Source organism: Taudactylus pleione, unplaced genomic scaffold (assembly GCF_031769625.1).
Source record: "Taudactylus pleione unplaced genomic scaffold, aTauple2 ptg000114l, whole genome shotgun sequence".
NCBI lineage: Eukaryota > Metazoa > Chordata > Amphibia > Anura > Myobatrachidae > Taudactylus > Taudactylus pleione.
The window spans coordinates 28,871,584-28,890,794 of NW_028284516.1; the positions used below are offsets into that span (position 1 = coordinate 28,871,584).

A 19,211-nucleotide genomic window follows, 5' to 3' on the forward strand; every position below is an offset into this window, starting at 1 on the left:
TCCAGGGTCCAATTAGCGTCGTAGTGTTAGGGCACTCTAGTGGTTCTTATGTTCCCATATACCATGGAAGCAAAAGAACGTTGCACTGATCTGCTGGATATGCGTCTGGTACTTCCTACATTGAATGTGATTTGAGCCAGTGTTGCTTGTCTTTTACTACAAATGATTCTGGCCAGACACCGCTGTGCTGTCCATGGTGCATGGTAATGCCCTCCATTAGATATTCCTGGTACACACGTGACACCATAGATCTAGGAATGTTGAGTGTCCGCACAACTTCAGAAATGGAATGTCCCGTCCGTCTGGCATTCGCTGTCATGCCTCTTTCGAACTACGGTAATTCACAACACATTGCCTAGCCAGCGTTCAAACTGACTCACAAGATGTCAGATTACAACTGATGCAGGTCTGAGAATTACATATTTTAGAAAATTGTGCATATATTAAACCCAAATCTTGCATTATACTGCAAAATAATTAGAACAAAATGTGGCTGTGTGGTCATAGTTACTTTTATTAGGGCCTCCATTTCATTTGATTGTGCTGCTAAAATCTTTGAAGTATGTAACAATCTGATCAGGCTGAGCCAATCCCATTCCTCCACCATTTATTTAATTTATTTGGAAACTCTGTTTACTGCTATACTCAATACTATGTCTTCTTGTGATGTCACTGTCTTTGCCACCTTTACCAGTCAAAGGGGGTCATTCAGACCCGATCGCAACCGGGTCGATGTTCCCCCACTGGGCATGCGCACGTTGGAGCCGGCTCCGATGTGCGCATGCGCGAGACCCGGCTAGCGACGGGCGCTCCGTCGCTAGGCGTCTTGCACCAAAGGGGGCAAGCTGTCGATGGTGAGTGACAGCTCGCCCCGTTTGGGAGGCGGGCAGGGGGCATGGCCGGCCAAACGGAGGCGTTCCCGAAGGAACGCGTGCCGTTTGGGGGCGGCCCCACTGACATTATCAGTGATGTCAGTGGGGAGCTTCCTGCTCGATTAGTGCAGGAAGCTCCCTGGGGCTTGCGACTGCCGAGACCCAACCTTAGGGTCTTGTCGCAAGCCCTGATGGTCGCGATGGTCTTGACCATCGCGACCATCACCCTGGTCGGTCGCTAGAGCTGTGGGTGGTAACGGCAAGCGGCCACCCTCATTCAGAACGACCACTTGCATCTAACGACCGCCTCTGAATGAGGTCCAAAGACTTTTTTTTTTTTTACAGAAAGTTTTCTCCTCAATAAACCTTTACACCATAAGGACTTCTTGGGTTGCTATTGAAGTATGCAAACCTATTTGATTTTGTCCCAAGTTTGACTTGCAATGTCCAGTGCTCTTGCTGCTTTGCTGGCTGCATGTCTGCACACTATTGTCAGTCATGTCACTCAGACCAGATACAATCATGTCATCTCTTGTCTACTGCAGTCTGTTACTTTTATTTAGTTTTACCTTTTCTCACTCAGTTCTCATTAATGTTTGCACATAATACATTCCTAACATCAGTAACCACTGACTGACTTCTTTTTTTATTATTATGTTACAGATCACTCCAAATCTGATTTAGAGAATGGGGTTGACAGCAACGAGTGTGAAGAGAATACCCAGGAGATTATTCAGAGCATAATACAGGATATGCTAATTTCTGTGGTAGGAGGTAAGGTCCTGATGGGCTCCGAACAATGATATTATTATTAAACTCATTGGAGGATGTTTATAATTGTGGCACATTATACAAAAAGGTTAGAGCGAAATCAGGGACTGCAGGGCTGTAACTTGGCATTTGAAGACCCCATAGCAAATGTTTAGAAGGGCCCTTTTGTACCACCCAATTGTCAAAAATGTATATTACAAATGTAACTTTGACAAGGCAGATGGGCCCCCTCAGCTCTGGGCCCCATAGCATCTGCACTTCTTGCACTTAAGTTACGCCCATGTCAGGGAGTATTATTTTTTCATCATATATATTACAGACTTTGCGTTCTAGTTTGTGAAGCGTGTGTCAGAGGTTGCTTCTTAGGGGAGAACTCATTTACTGGCGATGTGCCGCTGAACATCAAGGCGATTCACAATAGCTCACATATCAGCCAGTTATGGTACCCTCAACATTGCAGGTTTTCTGACGTACCTCTAAGGGATGCGAGGCAGAATTTGCAATGTGGATGGACATAATGTGCTATTCCAGAAAAGCACAGCACGCCAACCGTGTTGACTTGAATTCCCCACTTGATGTCAGAAGTGGTTGTGGATAAAGCTCATGGATGCCGATAATTATTAATAATAATGTGTATTTATGTGTTTTGAAAAACCAGGGCAAAAATAATGGCAACATCTGGTTACCATAGCGGATATGTCAATAAGTTGGATTGAAAACCTGCTTTATATGTAGCAATATGCGCTTTCTGCTTGTGTCATTCAAAAGTTGCATCTGTATTGTGTTACCGATTAATAAAATCCCAGCTCCCACTATAAGAGCACCAGGCGTCTGCCTTACTGTATGTCTATCGCTTTTGGAAACATTTCATAAAATGTCTCGCTACATGGCACGTGTGCTGAGCAGTCCTAGTTATTCCCTGCAGTTACTCTGAGCATGTGATCAGTCTTTGCAATGGACATTTCTGTAATAGCAGCCTGCCATGGTGAGGACAGAGGTCTCATCCATATGATGGCTGACAATGTTTTTGGACTATAGATGTCTGAGTTAAGCAGCACATTATATAATGAATACATTGTTTTCTGTAAACTACCGTTTGCTGCGTATACTATAGTTTATGTTTGAAACACAGAAAATAGATATTATCTTTTATCTAGTCTTGCTCTCATACATCAAACAGACTTCATGTTCAGTAAAGGTCACTTTCACAACAAGGCCATGCAACGGGAAGTCTTATTCTTATACAAAAGCATAGATCTAAACTATTGGGCTGTATTTACTGCAAATATCATTTTCTGTTATTATGGAATTATTACATAAAGCCAAGGGCCACAATAACGCTGCAGAGGATCTGGACTGGGTTAGTTGGACACATCAATGCTGTATTAAAAGAAAATGAAACCTTTTTATGTACACGATGAAGCATGAAAGTAAAATCCACTCTTCAGTACCACTTCCAGTTTTGTTATGTGTCAGAATGCAATTATATGTCATATACACCTTATACACACAGCCTGTAGGTCATTTTAGACAGTATATTCAATCATTTGTGGCTCAAACAAAGTTTGTGTACATACATGAAATTCATTTGTTTCATATACACCTTATACACAAAGCCTGAAGGTAATGTTTTTAATTCTAATTTAATTTTGTGCCTTAAGCAAAGTTAGTGTACATTGCACCATCAAAAAGCAAAAGTTTCACTATCTCAGTCGTGCTAAATAAATTCTGTATATTGGATATGGGAGACCCAACCTGTATGTAGTGTTTTTGTATTTCACATGATGCTATATTCCACATAATTAATAGTGCCATTTTAGTACATATGACAGCTCTGTGCTGTCTCTTATATGGGATGTACTTGAACTGGGAGACTACAGACAGGTCACTTAGTTTTAGGCCTTTGCTCTGCCCTGGAGTGTGACCAAAAATATACAGCAACTGTCAGCACACACATTGGATAGACAACATGCTGAATATAATTAGTTTGATGTTTAAGTGCAGCACTTGTGTCTCAGTGCAAATATATATATATAATTAATAATAATATTAAGTCCTGTAGTGCAATGTGCTTCGCAATAGTTTAATTTATCGTTGTGTCCTGTGTACTCTCTCTTGTACCCAGGTGACGAGACTGTTCTCAATGAATGTACTACAAGGACATCAGAGGATGTGAGTGATGGGGATGCTGTTCACGCCAATGGCATACCTGGCACACCAATATCTATGGCATACACACCCTCCCTTCCAGATGACAGATTGTCCATCTCCTCCAATGACACTCAGGTAAGAGGGAAGTATCTCTCTGTTGGTAAAAGTGATGTATACCAGTTGTATTAAATAAATAGATACTGTATGGGAAGATGTGATATTAGATATGGACTCTAACATGTGCAAAGAGGAGTTGCTTAAAGTGGCACATAATGTGTGGTCCACCTGAGTAGTAACTAAAATGTCAATTGTATTCTACAATAGTCAGTAAGTTCCCAATTAATATTTCCACCTCTGTTCTGTACATACAAATGTCCACATACATATAGCCCCTATACGCCATGTGGCACAAGTGACTTTGCTTGCGCCAGGTGTCTTTTACACCTGAAAATGCGTCTTAGATGCTATGTGATGCGACAAGGACACATCAGGAGACTGGGCTGCTTTATTTGATATGTGACACATATCTGTGTATGACTGAGCCTCTATACGAAGCACGATAACACTTTGCATGGAAAACATCCACAGTCACTGCTTTGTGGTATTTTGTATACCGATTCAGACTCGCATACAGATATACAAATGTCGCATATCAAATTAATCAGCACAGTCTCCTGGTGCTTCCCAGCTGCATCACATTGCAACTAAGATGCCTTTTGGGGCGAAAAATGCACTAAAAAGACATTAAGCTAGTAGTCCAATATCAAGTGTATTCATTTCTTATGAGTCCCTGAATGTATCTACTGTATGCTTCAATGCAGATAAAATCGTGTGCACTCAAGTACGGACGATGAATTGTGACAAAAGGTTGGCTTTTAAGCAACGCAAAATAACCTTCAATATGATGTCTGGACAGTAGCAAAGTCAACATTAGGCAAAATGTGCAACACAAATAGCAAATAAGCTAGGGTTTGGTTAAGCCTGTATTTTCTAAGGTAGCAGCTGCATGACACTATAGATGCCCTAGAGGAATATACAATATATTTTTATTATTTGTGTACAATTTTAAATATTACGTTTACCTTCTTTTTTTTCATCCTTATAACGTTTATATGCTGATAATTCTGGTACTGTATATTTGGGTAATATGTACAGAGTACAAATTGGTGGATTACGTTTTTACCTCTAAAGCAGCGGTTTTCATGCTGCGGGCAGTTGTCAAGTGTTACGCGGACAGGTCAGCGCTGCCGCTTTGCTCTTCTGGGAGGCTCAGACGCGCCCGAGCTGTGACCTGCCTTGACGCGGCGGCGTTGTATCACAGGTCACGCACATGCGTTGCCTGCATGCCTGCCCGCCCGTCTCGCCAGTCACCCAGCCCTTCCCTCCTGTACTTAGTGCTGTGACTGAGGAAGAGCAACACCAGCTGGAGGCACAGGGTAGGGTCGTCACTCGTGAGTGTAATGTTAATGTGTTTTGTTTTTCTGTGGGGGCCAGCCAACTCCTTGTTTATGTGGGGAGCTATTTTTTATTTTTTTTGTTCCTCTGGGGTGAGGCAATCTGCTTTTTTTTTCTGCGGAGAGCAATGTGTTTTTTTTCTCTGTGGGGGCCAATGTAATTTATTTTATTTTTTTGTGGGGAGCAATGTGTTAGTTTTTTTCTGTGGGTGCCAGCCAATGTGGTTGTGATTGTTTTATTCTTGTGGGGGCCAATTTAGTGTGTTTTATTCTTGTGGGGACCAATGTAGTGTGTTTTGTTTATGTGGGGCCAATGTATTGTGTTTTATTCATGCTGGGGTCAATATAGTGTGTGTTTTCATAGTTCGCGCACGCCACATAGCCGGATAGTGTGCCTTGGCAATTTTAAAGTCTTGTGTAGTGTGTCTCGATTTGAAAAAGGTTGAAAATCACGGCTCTAAAGTAACATAGTATTAATGTGCAGAATATCCATTTACTAGAAATACGGAGTCAGTCGGTGGGCACAGTGAAAAAGAGGATGATAATGCATTTTTGTAGTCAGACATTACAATTGTCTTTTGTAGTCATTAGAGCTCTTCTCATGAATACTGATATTTTAGGAAAACTTGTTAGTTTTGATCATTCTGTTCTCTTTCCACCGTGCCAGCTCCCCTATTGCTAGCTGTGGTCTGTGGGCCTGATTCAGAGCCGGACGCTCTGAACGAGCGCCCGCTCTGAATCAGGGTGTGTTTTTTTTTTGGCGAGGCGGCCTCTTGGATGCTCGCATAGCTGTGGGTTACCACCCACAGCTTATGCGAGCGTCCATGATGATGGTCGCGATGGTCAAGACCATCGCGACCATCGGGCTTGCGATGAGACCCTTGAGTTAGGGTCTCGTTGCCGCAAGCCCTGGAGTTATTTTGGCTCTAACAAAGCCAAAATCACTCCCACTGACATCACTAGTGATGTCAGTGGGGCCGGCCCCAGACGGTAGGCGTTCCCATGGGAACACCTCCGTCTGGGCAGCCACGCTCCCAGCATGCCCACCAAAGGGGGCGTGCCGTCAATCACCATCGACAGCACGCCCCTTTGGTGCGAGACGCATAACAACGGCTACCCCGTCGTTATTAGGGTCTCGCGCATGCGCACGATGGAGGTGCCTCCGTCGTGCGCATGCGCATTTGGGAAACGTTGACCCGCTTGCGAGCGGGTCTGAATGAGACCCTGTGTTCCCTCTCATACTTGTCAGAGGAAACTGACTCCATTTGTTGGGTGTTGATCAGGTTTGGGCTTTACCAAAGAAGAGACCTTATGCCCACAGTCTCACTGCGAAGGTATGCTAATCCACTACGATCGCTATGCAGTTGCAGCACAACATAAGGACGCCCACCTTACCTTACACACATCCATAATACTTGGCAAGACTGCAGAACCATCGGTAACATCGAGTACAATCGCAGCTTCACGCACACTTGCACAAGCTCTGGCCTTACTCAGAAATTGCTAACATTCTGGTACGCAGTGAGAGCTCAGGCTGCGTATGCCATTGCAATGGCCAATTTATGCACGTCCCTGTAACGGCGCTCGAACGCACTGGCACGCCTGCTTTTCGCCAACCACCTCACCATCACCTCCCCCAAATGGTACTTCCTGTCATTCACTCTGCGATGGGTCTGCGTAGTGACACACGCATGCACAGAACGCAACAATCGGCAGATTGCATGCGTAATCGCAGTTGCGGTACAAGCTGAATCAGGCCCCTGGTTTCTCCTGCAAGGGCGCACAGTTTATTGCAGCTACCAACAGGTTTGGTACAGGAATTTTCTTTTCTGCATATTGAAGATGAATAAAATCAGGGAGAAAGTGTAAGTTTAGTTCCATGGACTCTAGTAAAATAAATATCCACCCTCCCGGGATCCCTTATGTGTATAATGGCCCCACATCACACTCCACTCTCATCTCCCCCTCTGTCTGCTTGAAAAATCATAGCACATGTCTAAAGCCCTTCCCTGTGAACTTACCATTCATGGGGATATTGATGCTTAAGTAGACACTTGCTAAGCTTGTTTCATACAGGCTGAGGGGGAAGAGAAGAGCAAGTTGTCATCTGGCACCGTGGAACCCAGTGAGAGCCTGCCATTGCAGCAAACCGACTGCGGAAGGTAAGGAAAATTAATTGTAGTTATTAGTGTATTCTTTCATTGTTCTTGTATTAGGCTTCAGCAACTTTTAGTAAAGTTCACATTTCTTTTAAGACAGCACCAAGTATGAATGCCTATGTTATAATTCTATGCATTTTATTTTTAGGAATCTGGAAATACTTCAGGACCTACTCCTGGTGCTAAATTCTCTCATATTTTACAAAAGGATGCCTTCCTAGTCTTCAGGTCGCTATGTAAATTATCTATGAAGCCGTTGTCTGATGGGCCACCTGACCCAAAGTAAGTTACCACTACTTCCGTTTGTAACGAGAACCATTATGTATAACATCTGGTATAGTAGTGTGCCACAAAGCAGCTGGTAATTCCTAGGAACCCCCATCTACTACATGATAATAGAGATCCAGAGATCTTTGTTGCATATATTTGCAAAGATATGTTAAAGCATCGGGCCTCGTCAAGGCATCTCTGTACCGGTGTCCCTAAGGCTACATGATAATAACACTCACTTTAAGGGGGGTGGGGTTCCGGTTGCCTCTAAACGCCCCACCCCAGCGCACACCATGGCCACAATAGAAATAGTAATATAATAGAATTTTACTAGTACTGCATGTTCTTCTCAGTATCACAAATTAAATTAGCACCACCTGTGGATCTTTTAAAGTGTCAGCCAGTAATAAATACACCTGTGCACCAACTAGGGGATCTGGAAAACATGCACTGTTAGGGGTGCTTAGCATATAATTGCAAACTGTTATGCCACATGATGATAGCACATACATTAATATATCTACATAGAGAGCCAACTCGCCTTGAAATACCCCAGGATCCTCCAAATAGCACTACAGGAACCAGCGCACCTTCCCAATGCTGGTCTCATCCATCCTATAAGAACAGTATGCAGTTATATGGCCCAAAGTAGTGATAGGGACACCGGTACAGAGACTCCTTGACACGGCCCGCTGCTTAAACATATCTTAAACAAGATCTCTGGATTTCTATTATGTAGTATTCATATCTTATTGCTGGCCTTTTGCAGTGTGCTGGGGGGAACATGGTGTTTTCTTTCTTTCTAATCTAGATTACCCCTCCCTCCCACACCTTTGAAAGGCCATTAAGTTGATCTGAGCAACCACTATTTCTCATCAAGGCTGGGGGACACTGGACCATGGAGTTGTTGCTGGGTGAGCAGGAGCTGGCACTTAACTACTGTAAGAACATTAGCTCCTCCCCCTGCAACCCCCAGAAGGCCAGTGTCATTTAAGTGCCTGTAGAAGGTGGGCACGTTTCATACTTGCTGAGGGTTGGGGCTGCTGGCAGCACTAATTTTAGTTAGAGTTTTATTTTTATTTGCAATTGAAAGTTTTTTTGGTCGATCCTCTAGTGCGCATGGTGCACAAACGCCTTCCATCTGCAAAGATTTCAGCGAACGTCTCGGATTCAAAGGAGTAGGAGGGCGAGATTTCGGAGGACATGGTCCTCTCAGGTTGGGGACTTGTACTCTTCCTCAGGGCATGGCATTGCAGAACTCATTATGGGCAGCCTGCACTGCTTAGAGATCGCTGCCCCGACGGAGGCGGTTGGCCAATTTAAAGGTCGGTGAAAGGTGGTGACTTTCCTTGCTTCTTCAGATCTTTCGAATCTTGTTGACGAGGCCTAGAAATTGTCAAATAGAAGGTTTTATGTCCCTCATAAATTTGCTCTCTTTATCCACGCCCAGCGGATCATATGACAATGCAGTAGCAGTGGCGTATGTAAATCAGGCAGGGGGGTGGCTCGAATTCTGTCCTTGGCGGTGGCCTTCGTTCCGGAAGTCTCAGCAATGTTCATAACAGGCGTGGACGAGTGGGAGATGACCTTCCTCCACGTAACCACGTTTCTCCTGGGACAATGTCACCATCCAGAGGTCTTACCACAGTTGGTTAAGTAGTGGGTTCTTCTGGCGGTGTTCCTCATGGCCTCACGTCACAATTGCAGTGTTCACCTGTTATATGCATGGTCCATAGACCCGAGGGCTTGTGTGGTGGATGCCATGATGGTTCCATAGGACTTCGGTCTGGCCTATCTTTTTCCCCTGAACCAGATGTTCACTCGGGTGCTCAAGCAGGTCACGGATCAACGGGTGGCTCCAGACTGGCCACTCAAGTCCTGGTACGCTGACATTCTCAATCGGTTGGTAGGTCCCAGGTGACGTCTTCCACTGAAGCCATATCTCATGCTGCAGGGTCAGTTCTGCGTGAGGATCTTCTCGATTGGCTTTTGAGACCGGGCTCTACAAGACTGGGGGTTTCCTCCTTCAGTAATCCGTACTATGTTGCGGGTCCGGAAACCGGCTTCGTCTGGGAGATCTATATCAGGTAGTGCGGAAAGCGCGGAGTTCATGCTTCAAAGTTTCATCTTTCAGGATGGCTCAGAGGCCGGATTCCTGCTTTCTTCTTTGAAGGTGCAAATTTCAGCTCTGATTGCTTATTTCCAGCTGCAGCTCACCCTTCTTAAAGAGGTTTCGACCTTTTTTACACTGGTTCAGCCACCATTTTGTCCACCGGTAGCTCCGTTGGATCTTGACCTGGTCCTCTAGGTTCTCAAGCAGGCTCCCTTTGAGTCTTTTGATTCGACAGACCTTGAGTTCGTTACTCGGCAGTTAATCTTCCTTCTAGCCATTGCCTCAGCTCGACGTATTTTCAAGTTGGGTGCTTAGTCTTGCAGGCCGCCTTTTTCTCAGATTCCATGATGATGGGGCGGTTCTCTGTACGGTTCCTAAGTCCCAACTGAAGGTGGTTTCGGCTTTCCACTCGAACCAGGAAATTGTCTTTCCAATATTTCCTCAATCGTCAGGATGGGGATGATCTGGCTCTATTAGACGTTGTCCGTGTTCGGCAGATTTACTTGGATGGGACTTCTTTCGGACAGATTCCCTGCTTGTTCTGTACGGCACCCAGAGATGGGGTTGGCCGACTTCAAAGCAGACCATTGCACATTGGATCCGCTCAGTCATCACTCGGGCTTATTCCAGTGCAGGGCGACCAGCACCGGACCGGCTGTTGGCACATTCTACACGGGCAGTATCGTCCTCATGGGCAGCGTGGCACAGGACTTTGGCAGTACAGCTCTGCCGTGCAGCTACCTGGTCCTCTGTCCAGCCGTTCACAAGTTTTTACAGTTTCAAGTTTTTGCCTCTAGCGGCACCCACTTTGGGGGTACAGTTCTTTGGTCAGGCAGCCTGAGCGTTCCCTCCCCTGGGGGCGGCTGTTGAATGTCCCATGGTCCAGTGTCCCCCAGCCTTGATGATAGAGAAAATTAGGATTTTTGGTTACTTACCTGGGGAACGCTGCGTTCCCTCCCTCATGCTCAGTCATGCGGTGGTTTGTCCTTCATCTTTTCCCTACGATTCTGTTTTGTTGTTCATTCCAACAGTTTCACTGGGTGACTGCTTTTCCTTGACGGGCTCTTATAAAGTTGTACTGGCCTTATGGGGGTTGCAGGGGGAGGAGCTTATGTTCTTAAAGTTACAGTAGTTAAGTGCCAGCTCCTGCTCACCCAGTGACATCCCCATGGTCTAGTGTCCCAAAGCCTGATTCAGAGAAAAGGATTCAACGGTAAGTAACCAAAAATCCTATTTTTATATTACTGACAACTGTGTTCCAGCTTCAGCAAATCATCAGTACTAATGTCAGTAGAGGTCAAACTAGATGTTTCCAGTTTAAAAATAAAATTTTATGTAAATTTCAATATTTATTAGGTTAACTGGCCAATTTAATTATTTTGAGTCACCTAATCAAAAGTGACTTAATGTTTACTGACCTATGACACCTGGCTCTCGGCCAGTGATGTCATGTAAGAGCTCTTGTGTTTGCTTAGGGCAGGAAATACAAAGGGTCAACTACCGCATCCCTTTCTTTATCTTACAATCGGCACCAGTTTGAGTGGGTTATACAGGAGTGTATTCCTTTGCATGAAGCCGTGTGGGAATAGGCAGTGCAGCTCATGTAATACCCCTTTTCCACTAGCACGTGAGCGCTCATCAACCTGGGATTTTGGTAAGTGGAAACGGCGCCACCCGGGTCCAGTCACCCGAGAAGCCAAACCTGCTAGCGAGCAGGGTTATTCCCGGGAAGGACCCAGGTAAGGCTCGGTGTACATGGGTAACCCGGGTCATTCGACCCGTGACCTGTTTACAGCACGGAGAGACGCATTCCGGTGCAAGGAGATGATGTCATCTCCAAGTGCTGACATTGCACCCGTGTGCAGTGTGAATGCCGCTGATCCAGGAATAACCCAGATCGGCGCCACAGTGGAAAAAGGAAGCTGTCCCGTGTCTGACTCTGTTTGGAGCCATGTTCCAAATCTCAGGTCAGATCTGGGACTTAAGTGGAAAAGTGGTATAAGGCCCTCATTCAGAGCCGTACGCTCTGAGCAGAGCGCACGCTCTGAATGAGGGCCGGGCTCCATTTTCATGGAGCGTCCACCTGGACGCTCGTATAGCTGTGGGTCACCACCCACAGGCTATACGAGCGTGCATTGTGATGGTCGCGATGGTCGAGACCATCGCGACCATCGAATTTGCGAGCCGGAGCCTGCAGTTGAGGTTTTCAACCGCAAGCTCCGGAGTGATTTTGGCTCTATCAGAGCCAAAATCACTCCCACTGACATCACTAGTGATGTCAGTGGGCCGGCTTCTGACGGGAGGCGTTCCCGTGGGAACGCCCCCGTCAGGGAGGCACGCCCACCAAAGGGGGCGTGCTGTCAATCAACATTGACAGCACGCCCCCTTTGATCGGACACAACGAGCGAAGGACTTTCCTTCGCTCGTCGCGTCTGGCGCATGCGCACGACGGAGCTCCCTCCGTCGTGCGCATGCTCAGTCCATAACATCGACCCACTTGCGAGCGGACAGCCGCTCGCGAGTGGGTCTGAATCAGGCCCTAAGTCTCTCGGCAGCTGCAGAAGCTAATTCCACAATATACTATGCTCTTATTTTGATGGCTATTAATCAACTTACATGATACGGCTGAAATCTTTCTGCATTGCTCTCATGTAATACACTACCATGTTTCTTTGTAACCATTTCCTCAGGGCAGCAGTGAAATAATGTATTATGGATTATTAGCGGAGTACATATTTTTGCACTCCAGATAAATGAGAACTGGTGTTGCACCGTGTTTCAATTAATTCTGCCTATCTCTCACCCCTTGTCTTAGTATTTATCTTCCTGCGCTGTCAGTGACTTGCATCCTTCGCTACTTCTTATCACCACATCTTATCCCCATCCTCATGAAGCTGGATTATTCTTCCTCCTTGTTTCCTGCTGTCTGCTAAACGTCTAAGCTTTACCATAGGACCCATAAAATCACTCCTGTTATGGGAATTTCTATTCCCTGACTACCTGGTTATGTAGTGCTTTTGTCACCGCACTGCCTCCATCTCCGCATAGACCCCTCACTACGATTAATGTACTGTTTTATTAATCCTGTATATCCTCCACTGACAAGTGTTCTGCAATGGATTTTATTTCATAGTTTAGTCAGGAACTGGGAGGCTGGGTTTCAGTAATCCTGAGCACCTCTTATATTTTATACTTCACCACTTAAAACATGTACATTTGCCTACTGTGTCTGATACCTTGTCCTGCTTTTTATATTGCCCTCTGTAATGCGCAGCGACCTCTTACCTTTAATGTAGGTGAATGTTCATGTACTGCTGCTGTTACACGTTTGCTTTTTGTAATTTTGTATATAATTGTGACCTAAGCATTAACCTTAAAGCAGCCCTTTGTCTTAAGCCATCCTCCCAAAAAGCATCAATTCAGTCTCTGTTTAATAACATAGATATTGTCCAACTGTGTATAACAATATTTAGCATCTACTACCATTTTGTGTAGCTCCTCTGATCACCCCATGTTCTCAACACGTGAGCTTGCAGCTTAATTTTAATGCATGTCACTTATCCAATGTAAAAACATAGGACTCTAGGGTACAATGGATTCTAGTGTAATGGTGGATAGACACTAGCCGACGGCCGATGAACGATATATCGGGCGGCACACATTTCTCGATCCGGTGATTGACCACCTGATATGTCGTTCACCGGCACCATTGACCTTGTTGGCATCGGCAGATGGTCGCTCCGTCGTCCATATAAGACGATGTGCCCGATTATATTGGCCCGATCAGCGGGATCGGACAACATATGAACATATGATCTAGTGTGTACCCGGTTTAAGATTAATAAGGATTTTAGAACCCGTGTATCAGCGATGGGTAACAAGTGCCCTCCGAGCCTTCACTTGCAGCCCCCAGCTTCTTCCTGCTTTGTCATCTGTGTTTGTTACGGCTTGTAACACTTGTGTAAAAGGCCTGCTGATAGGTTATTAAAGATAGGTGTCTCTTCCATGAATTAATTTAATTTACAACTGAGATTGATTGTGTGGCATCTTCAACGTTAAAGGGAAGTCCAATGCGGCCCTAAAGTAAAACCGGTTGCCTTTCTCTGCCGTGTACTTACCCGCTAATTTATAATTTTAGTTTTTGTGCACAGCTCATCCCTATACAGAAAGTTCCTATTAACAGCACTGGATTCAATAAATGGAAGTACCTGATGTTCTATAGCCCTCCAGCATGGTTTATTGTAATGATTTATGGCACGGTTGTAGGGAATGTACTGTGTGGCCTAGCTCCTGGCTGCATTGTAAATTACAATCGCATTCAATGATTGCAGAGTTACGGTTCACACCTGAGTTTCAGTGCTGTTTAATCATTGCAGAAATACCTGTGTCCTAGCAACAAATTTGTTGTATTGTTTTGTGAACATTTTTAATAACTCGCTGCAGGAAGTTTTTGTATGTTTAATACAGCTTATCATGATTATCCAAATGCATACGTGTTCTTTAGGTGATGCTGTGGTCTCGGGCTCTTACGTGTTTTCTAATGCACATTCTGAGCAGCTTGACGAAGCATAAGAAATAGGGAGCATTGATCCTTATAGGGAATGTAGCACAGTGCACACAGGTGGACCTGGGAATGATGGACAGACTATAGTTGATGGAGGTGTCCATTGTCTATCAGGGTACTTGACTGCTTTATGTACATATTTAATGATTTCTCCATAGGAATCCGTAATTATTTTATGATTGATTATTGATTGTGATTGTAATTAACTAAAATACAGCAACATGCTACGTATAATTGGCGATTTTCATTAATGTCATGTTGGGTGTCAGATTTTAGCTAAATAGGGTTTTCTTATTTAAATACTTCATGTAGCTCCATGTGTTTTTTTACCTTACATATTATACAAACATGATAACATTTACAATTTTTTTTTCTTTCCTTTTAATCCAAACCTGATCATAATTACTAGAAATGATTTGTCTTTATTGTTGTAAAGCTATATAGAATTCTGGTTTCAAATGAGAGTGTTCCCAAGTGATGCAGAATGCATGACATGTTTACATTATACTAATTAATGTATATTACCATAATGTTCTTGGAGGAGACCAGCCTTTTCAGATGTGCTCAGATTGGCTTGATCTAGGCTGGTATCTAGTACAGGTAAGCATTTTGGTAAGAGGCCATTTCGTTATTAGGAAACTATGGTAATTTTAAATCATACACACTAATGTTATTGCATCAGGTGCCACACTGTTCACTGTAACCATCCCTTCTACAAAACCATTATACTCGTATATTCTCTGATGTTTTTAGTGAAATGTAGAAATTTAGTAATCTGAACACATTATTGATTTGTATGTATTCTCTAAAGGTAATATCAATCAGACCTCGTATTGGGATCCAGCTAATAGATATTGTTATTGGGTGTGGGGGTTTGCTCTAGTCTCTAATGGTACAATGTGGCCTTTTCGTTTTGTATTACCTGGGTTTTTTTTGTTTGATTACTTATAAATGAATACATTTAAATTGCTATATAGGTTTTTAATTAAATTATCTTGTGTATATAATACATATATATATATATTCTGGAATTAATTTTTGGAGTAACTGATTGTTTGTACATCACTTTGGTACCCTTATTCGAGACAAGGGAAACTCAACCATGCGTGGATCTGTCTTTCTCAATTCATTGAGGCGTTGTGCCCTAGTGTTCTCGATAAGAGTAGCCGGCCTAAGTCTGGTGTTTGGATAATCTCCAGTGACTTTCAATGACAAATGTGATGGCATGCGATGGCTAGCGAGAGTTTTTGGTTGGTGGGGAAGTGAGTAAATGGATCATGTAGAATCCAGAAGACAGCACTGCAACACAAACGCTCCCAACCGTAAGACTAATATCTAATGCTGGGCATTTTATCTGGCAACCTGCCAGCCGCAGATGTCGCCGGCATACACTGTGATTTCTCTCACAGTGTATCAGCCCGACATCTGCGCTCCGTCCCCGGGGGAGGAGACATTTCCCTGTTCCTTCCGTAGGAAGGAACACAGGAAGTGTCTGTCTGTCGGCCGCATCTGGGCATACACTGCCTGATGCGGTCGACAGTTTACGGGTAAATATCGCATCAGACGGGCCTCGGTCGCCCCCCCCCCCCCACACGCTACAATTATTGGGGCAATCCGCCGATATCAGGCGGAACGCCCTGATAATTGTAGCGTGTATGGCCAGCATAAGTAATGTATGATCACTCATTTTATCGTAGGACGCGCATTATTTCATGATATCTCACATAATCCTATTTCTCCTTCATCCACTAGGGGACACTGGAGTTCAAGACAGTGGGGTATAGACGGTGGTAGAGTAGAGCCTGGCACTTTAAATAATTCAGAAGTGTGACTGGCTCCTCCCCCTCTATGCCCCATCAGCCCCAGTTTTAGAAATGTGCCAGAGAAGAGCCGGTCACATAGGGCTGAGCTCCAGCCCACACTTAGTAATTTTACTTTTATTTTAACTTTATTTATTTTCATAGCTTCAACAAGCATTGAGGACAGGCTGACAGAGTGCTGCGTCTGTCAGCCTGCTACATGGAGGCATCAGGAGGACCCGCCACCACTAATAAAGAGTGCGTGTCCGGGTCCCAGGCACCCTGGCAGTAGCTCAGGGAGGGACACGCCACAGCTTAATATAGAAGCTGTGTCCGTGCTTCCCTATGCCTAGCCGCAGTCCTGATGCCAGCAGCTGGTAAGTATAGCTCTGTTCCCCTGACTAGCGGGGGACTGAGTTAGATCTGCGGCCCCTCCGCCCCCTCCCAGGCTCATACAGTCCTGGATTCCTGTTATAACGCCGCTAGCGTTATTACAAGGGGCGGAGCTACCGCGCATATAGCGCGGATACCCATCAAGGGAGACTGTTCAGACAGTCTGTAATTACATAGGTGCGCTGTGCACTGCCCTGCTACGAGCTGCTGGCGCATCTCTTAACATCCCTGCACTGCTGAGTCAGCGCTGGCTCACTTAAAAGAGTCTGACAGCGCTGTGTGACTGCTGCCGATGTGATCTCCTCCTCCCTCTGCTCTATGCCATAGTGGTGAGCAGCAGGGGTTAGTTTATTGCCGGTTAAGACCGGATGCAGTTAGCGCCGGGGCTCTACTCCCGGCAGTGAGGGGGCGTGGCTTAGGTCCGGCAGCCGTTACTGCTCCCGGGGAGCAGGCACGGCATATTTTTTCTAGCCTCTCAGTTGGCGCGCACTACAGCGCAGGCATATGCAGAGACTGTCACTGTACAGAATACAGGCAGTCTGTAACTTTGCAGAGGCAGCTGCTTGCAGTGCAGGGAGAGGCGTAGAAGTTTGTGCCTGAAGACGCTGCACTCACTGTACCGCTGCTGGAGTTAGTTCCAAGCACATTTGTCTACCTATGACATAATGCAATATGGGTAGCTTTGTATACATGCCTACATGAGTTAAGTGTATGTATGAGTATATATGTGTATATATATGGGGCTTTCCTGCTTATATATACTGTCTGTTAAAACCAGTTTTGTTCTATTGATGTTTCCAATGATAAAGCGCGGCGGAATACGCTGCGATATATAAGAACTGTTAATAAATATATAGATGAAGAGGACCTATGTGTATAGTCTCCCCTGTGCATAGCTGTAGAATCTAGATAGAACCTAGTTTGGTCTCTATTATAGTACAATGCTGAGGCATACTGAGCTGATTACAAATTATGCACGCAGTGTAGCAGTCTTCCTGCTTACTTAGTCACGCAGCGGAATGGTCCATATAGAACTTGGCTCATCTCTGTAGTTCCTATATGGTGGTCAGATTCCAGCAATGAACTTGTTAGTACTTTATCTAGCAGTAATGTACTTCTATTCTGTAGGGGAGAGCACTTCAAAACTGTCGACCCCACAACTATCCTAACTGCTGCCCTACGTCATTGTGATGTCACTGTGTAGAGATAGTTGCGACTATTTTACAATTGTCTATCTCAAGATGGCTGCTGGAGTCTGTTTGATTAGGAAATTAATCAGTACTCACTAATGTCAGATGTTATTGAAGCAGTACCTCTACATATCATGGGACCCGCCGCCACTATTATAGAGTGAGTGTCTGGACCCCTGACACTAGCTCAGGGAGGAACATGCCGCAGCCTAATACAGAGGCTGTGTCCATGTCACTTTGCCCTCCGCATGACAAATATGCCTGTATACGTTAAATATAATGCAGTATACTTCATTGATCTGAGGTTGTCCTTTTGATCCCCACTTTGAAAAGGTGGGTTCAACTGGAGCTCAAATGGCTCACCTGATAAGGCAAGGGCAGAAGGCTCCCAGGATCTATACCAGTCTGGGACAGCGCGCTGCTAAAATATCAGGCCTACAGAGGATGGACACACGGCACATCAGCAGTCTCCCTGCGTGGAGGTAAGCCACAGTTCATACTTACCTGGCAGGGGAGATACCATGATTACAAAGGTGATTCTCCCAGGGCGAGGCGCATCCATTGCACTCTGGGTGTGCTGACCCCCGATGATTTCTCAAAATGCGGAAATCTCGACTGCATAATTTGTGGAAGTGGGGGACTGCGTTCACGCTTTCTCCTGGATAAATTATCGTTACCTGTGACCTTGTATGAGGGTACATGTATGTATGTATGTATATATATATATATATGTATATATATATATGTATGTATGTATCGCTTCTTATCCTTGCCATAAAGGCAGGGGTAGGATTTGTTCTTATCAGTTTTATATCTGATACCTTGCATATTTTAAAAAGAAAGATACTGCAATTGGAGGCTGGACTCTCCTGCTGCGGTGGGTTGGTACAACAACTTCTATTTACACCTACTATGTATGAATGTATTTGTTATATGTGTGGGTATGCCTATGCTTCCGCAATCATTAGGTTACCTCTAATTCCACAGATGGGAAGCCAGCTGGGATTACCAGAAGCTGTAGGCTATAATATATTATATTGGCTCTATAGACTAGAGTCATGTTCTGCAGTTTACATTGTGATAGTCACAATTCCCTAAGGCATGGCTTCTAATATGGACCATATACTTGTCTGGGAGCCTTCTGGTAGTCCACACATGTATATAAGATAGGCACTTACACCCTTCTGGGTTTACAGTTTTGTTCCTGTCAGTTTATATCTACGGCGCCCCCTTTTCGGGGGAGTTATTATTATTACAATGTATGTGTATATAGGTGTATGTAATGTATATATACTCGCTTTGACAAAGGGGCACGTATCCCCCGAAACGTCGGCCTGTTTGTTTCAACATAGTTTAGATATACCTTTTTGATCACTATTTAAGTCTCGGAGTGCCGCTATTTGTGGTTCCTACTATGTATATATTTATATATTATATAGAGCATAATGATCTCCTGGTGCAGGAGTCTGACAAGT

At 44.7% G+C, this 19,211-nt stretch overlaps 1 protein-coding gene and 1 non-coding gene across 3 annotated transcripts in view; both read left to right on the forward strand.

Annotated features, from left to right (window-relative positions):
- Positions 1 to 19,211, forward strand: part of ARFGEF1 (ARF guanine nucleotide exchange factor 1) — a 216,465-nt gene that overhangs the window by 113,365 nt on the left and 83,889 nt on the right. Inside the window, exons 7-9 of one of the 2 annotated variants that reach the window (XM_088471482.1) lie at positions 1,536 to 1,646; positions 3,769 to 3,929; positions 7,556 to 7,689. In XM_088471482.1, the coding sequence (XP_088327608.1) occupies positions 1,536 to 1,646; positions 3,769 to 3,929; positions 7,556 to 7,689 (406 nt within the window). Of the gene's footprint in view, positions 1 to 1,535; positions 1,647 to 3,768; positions 3,930 to 7,555; positions 7,690 to 19,211 lie in introns of those variants that run through there. The other variant, XM_088471483.1, reaches the window with a different exon arrangement.
- On the forward strand, positions 18,233 to 18,397 carry LOC148525030 (U1 spliceosomal RNA). Its single transcript, XR_015878331.1, has one exon. It is a non-coding gene; the product is annotated as a U1 spliceosomal RNA (small nuclear RNA).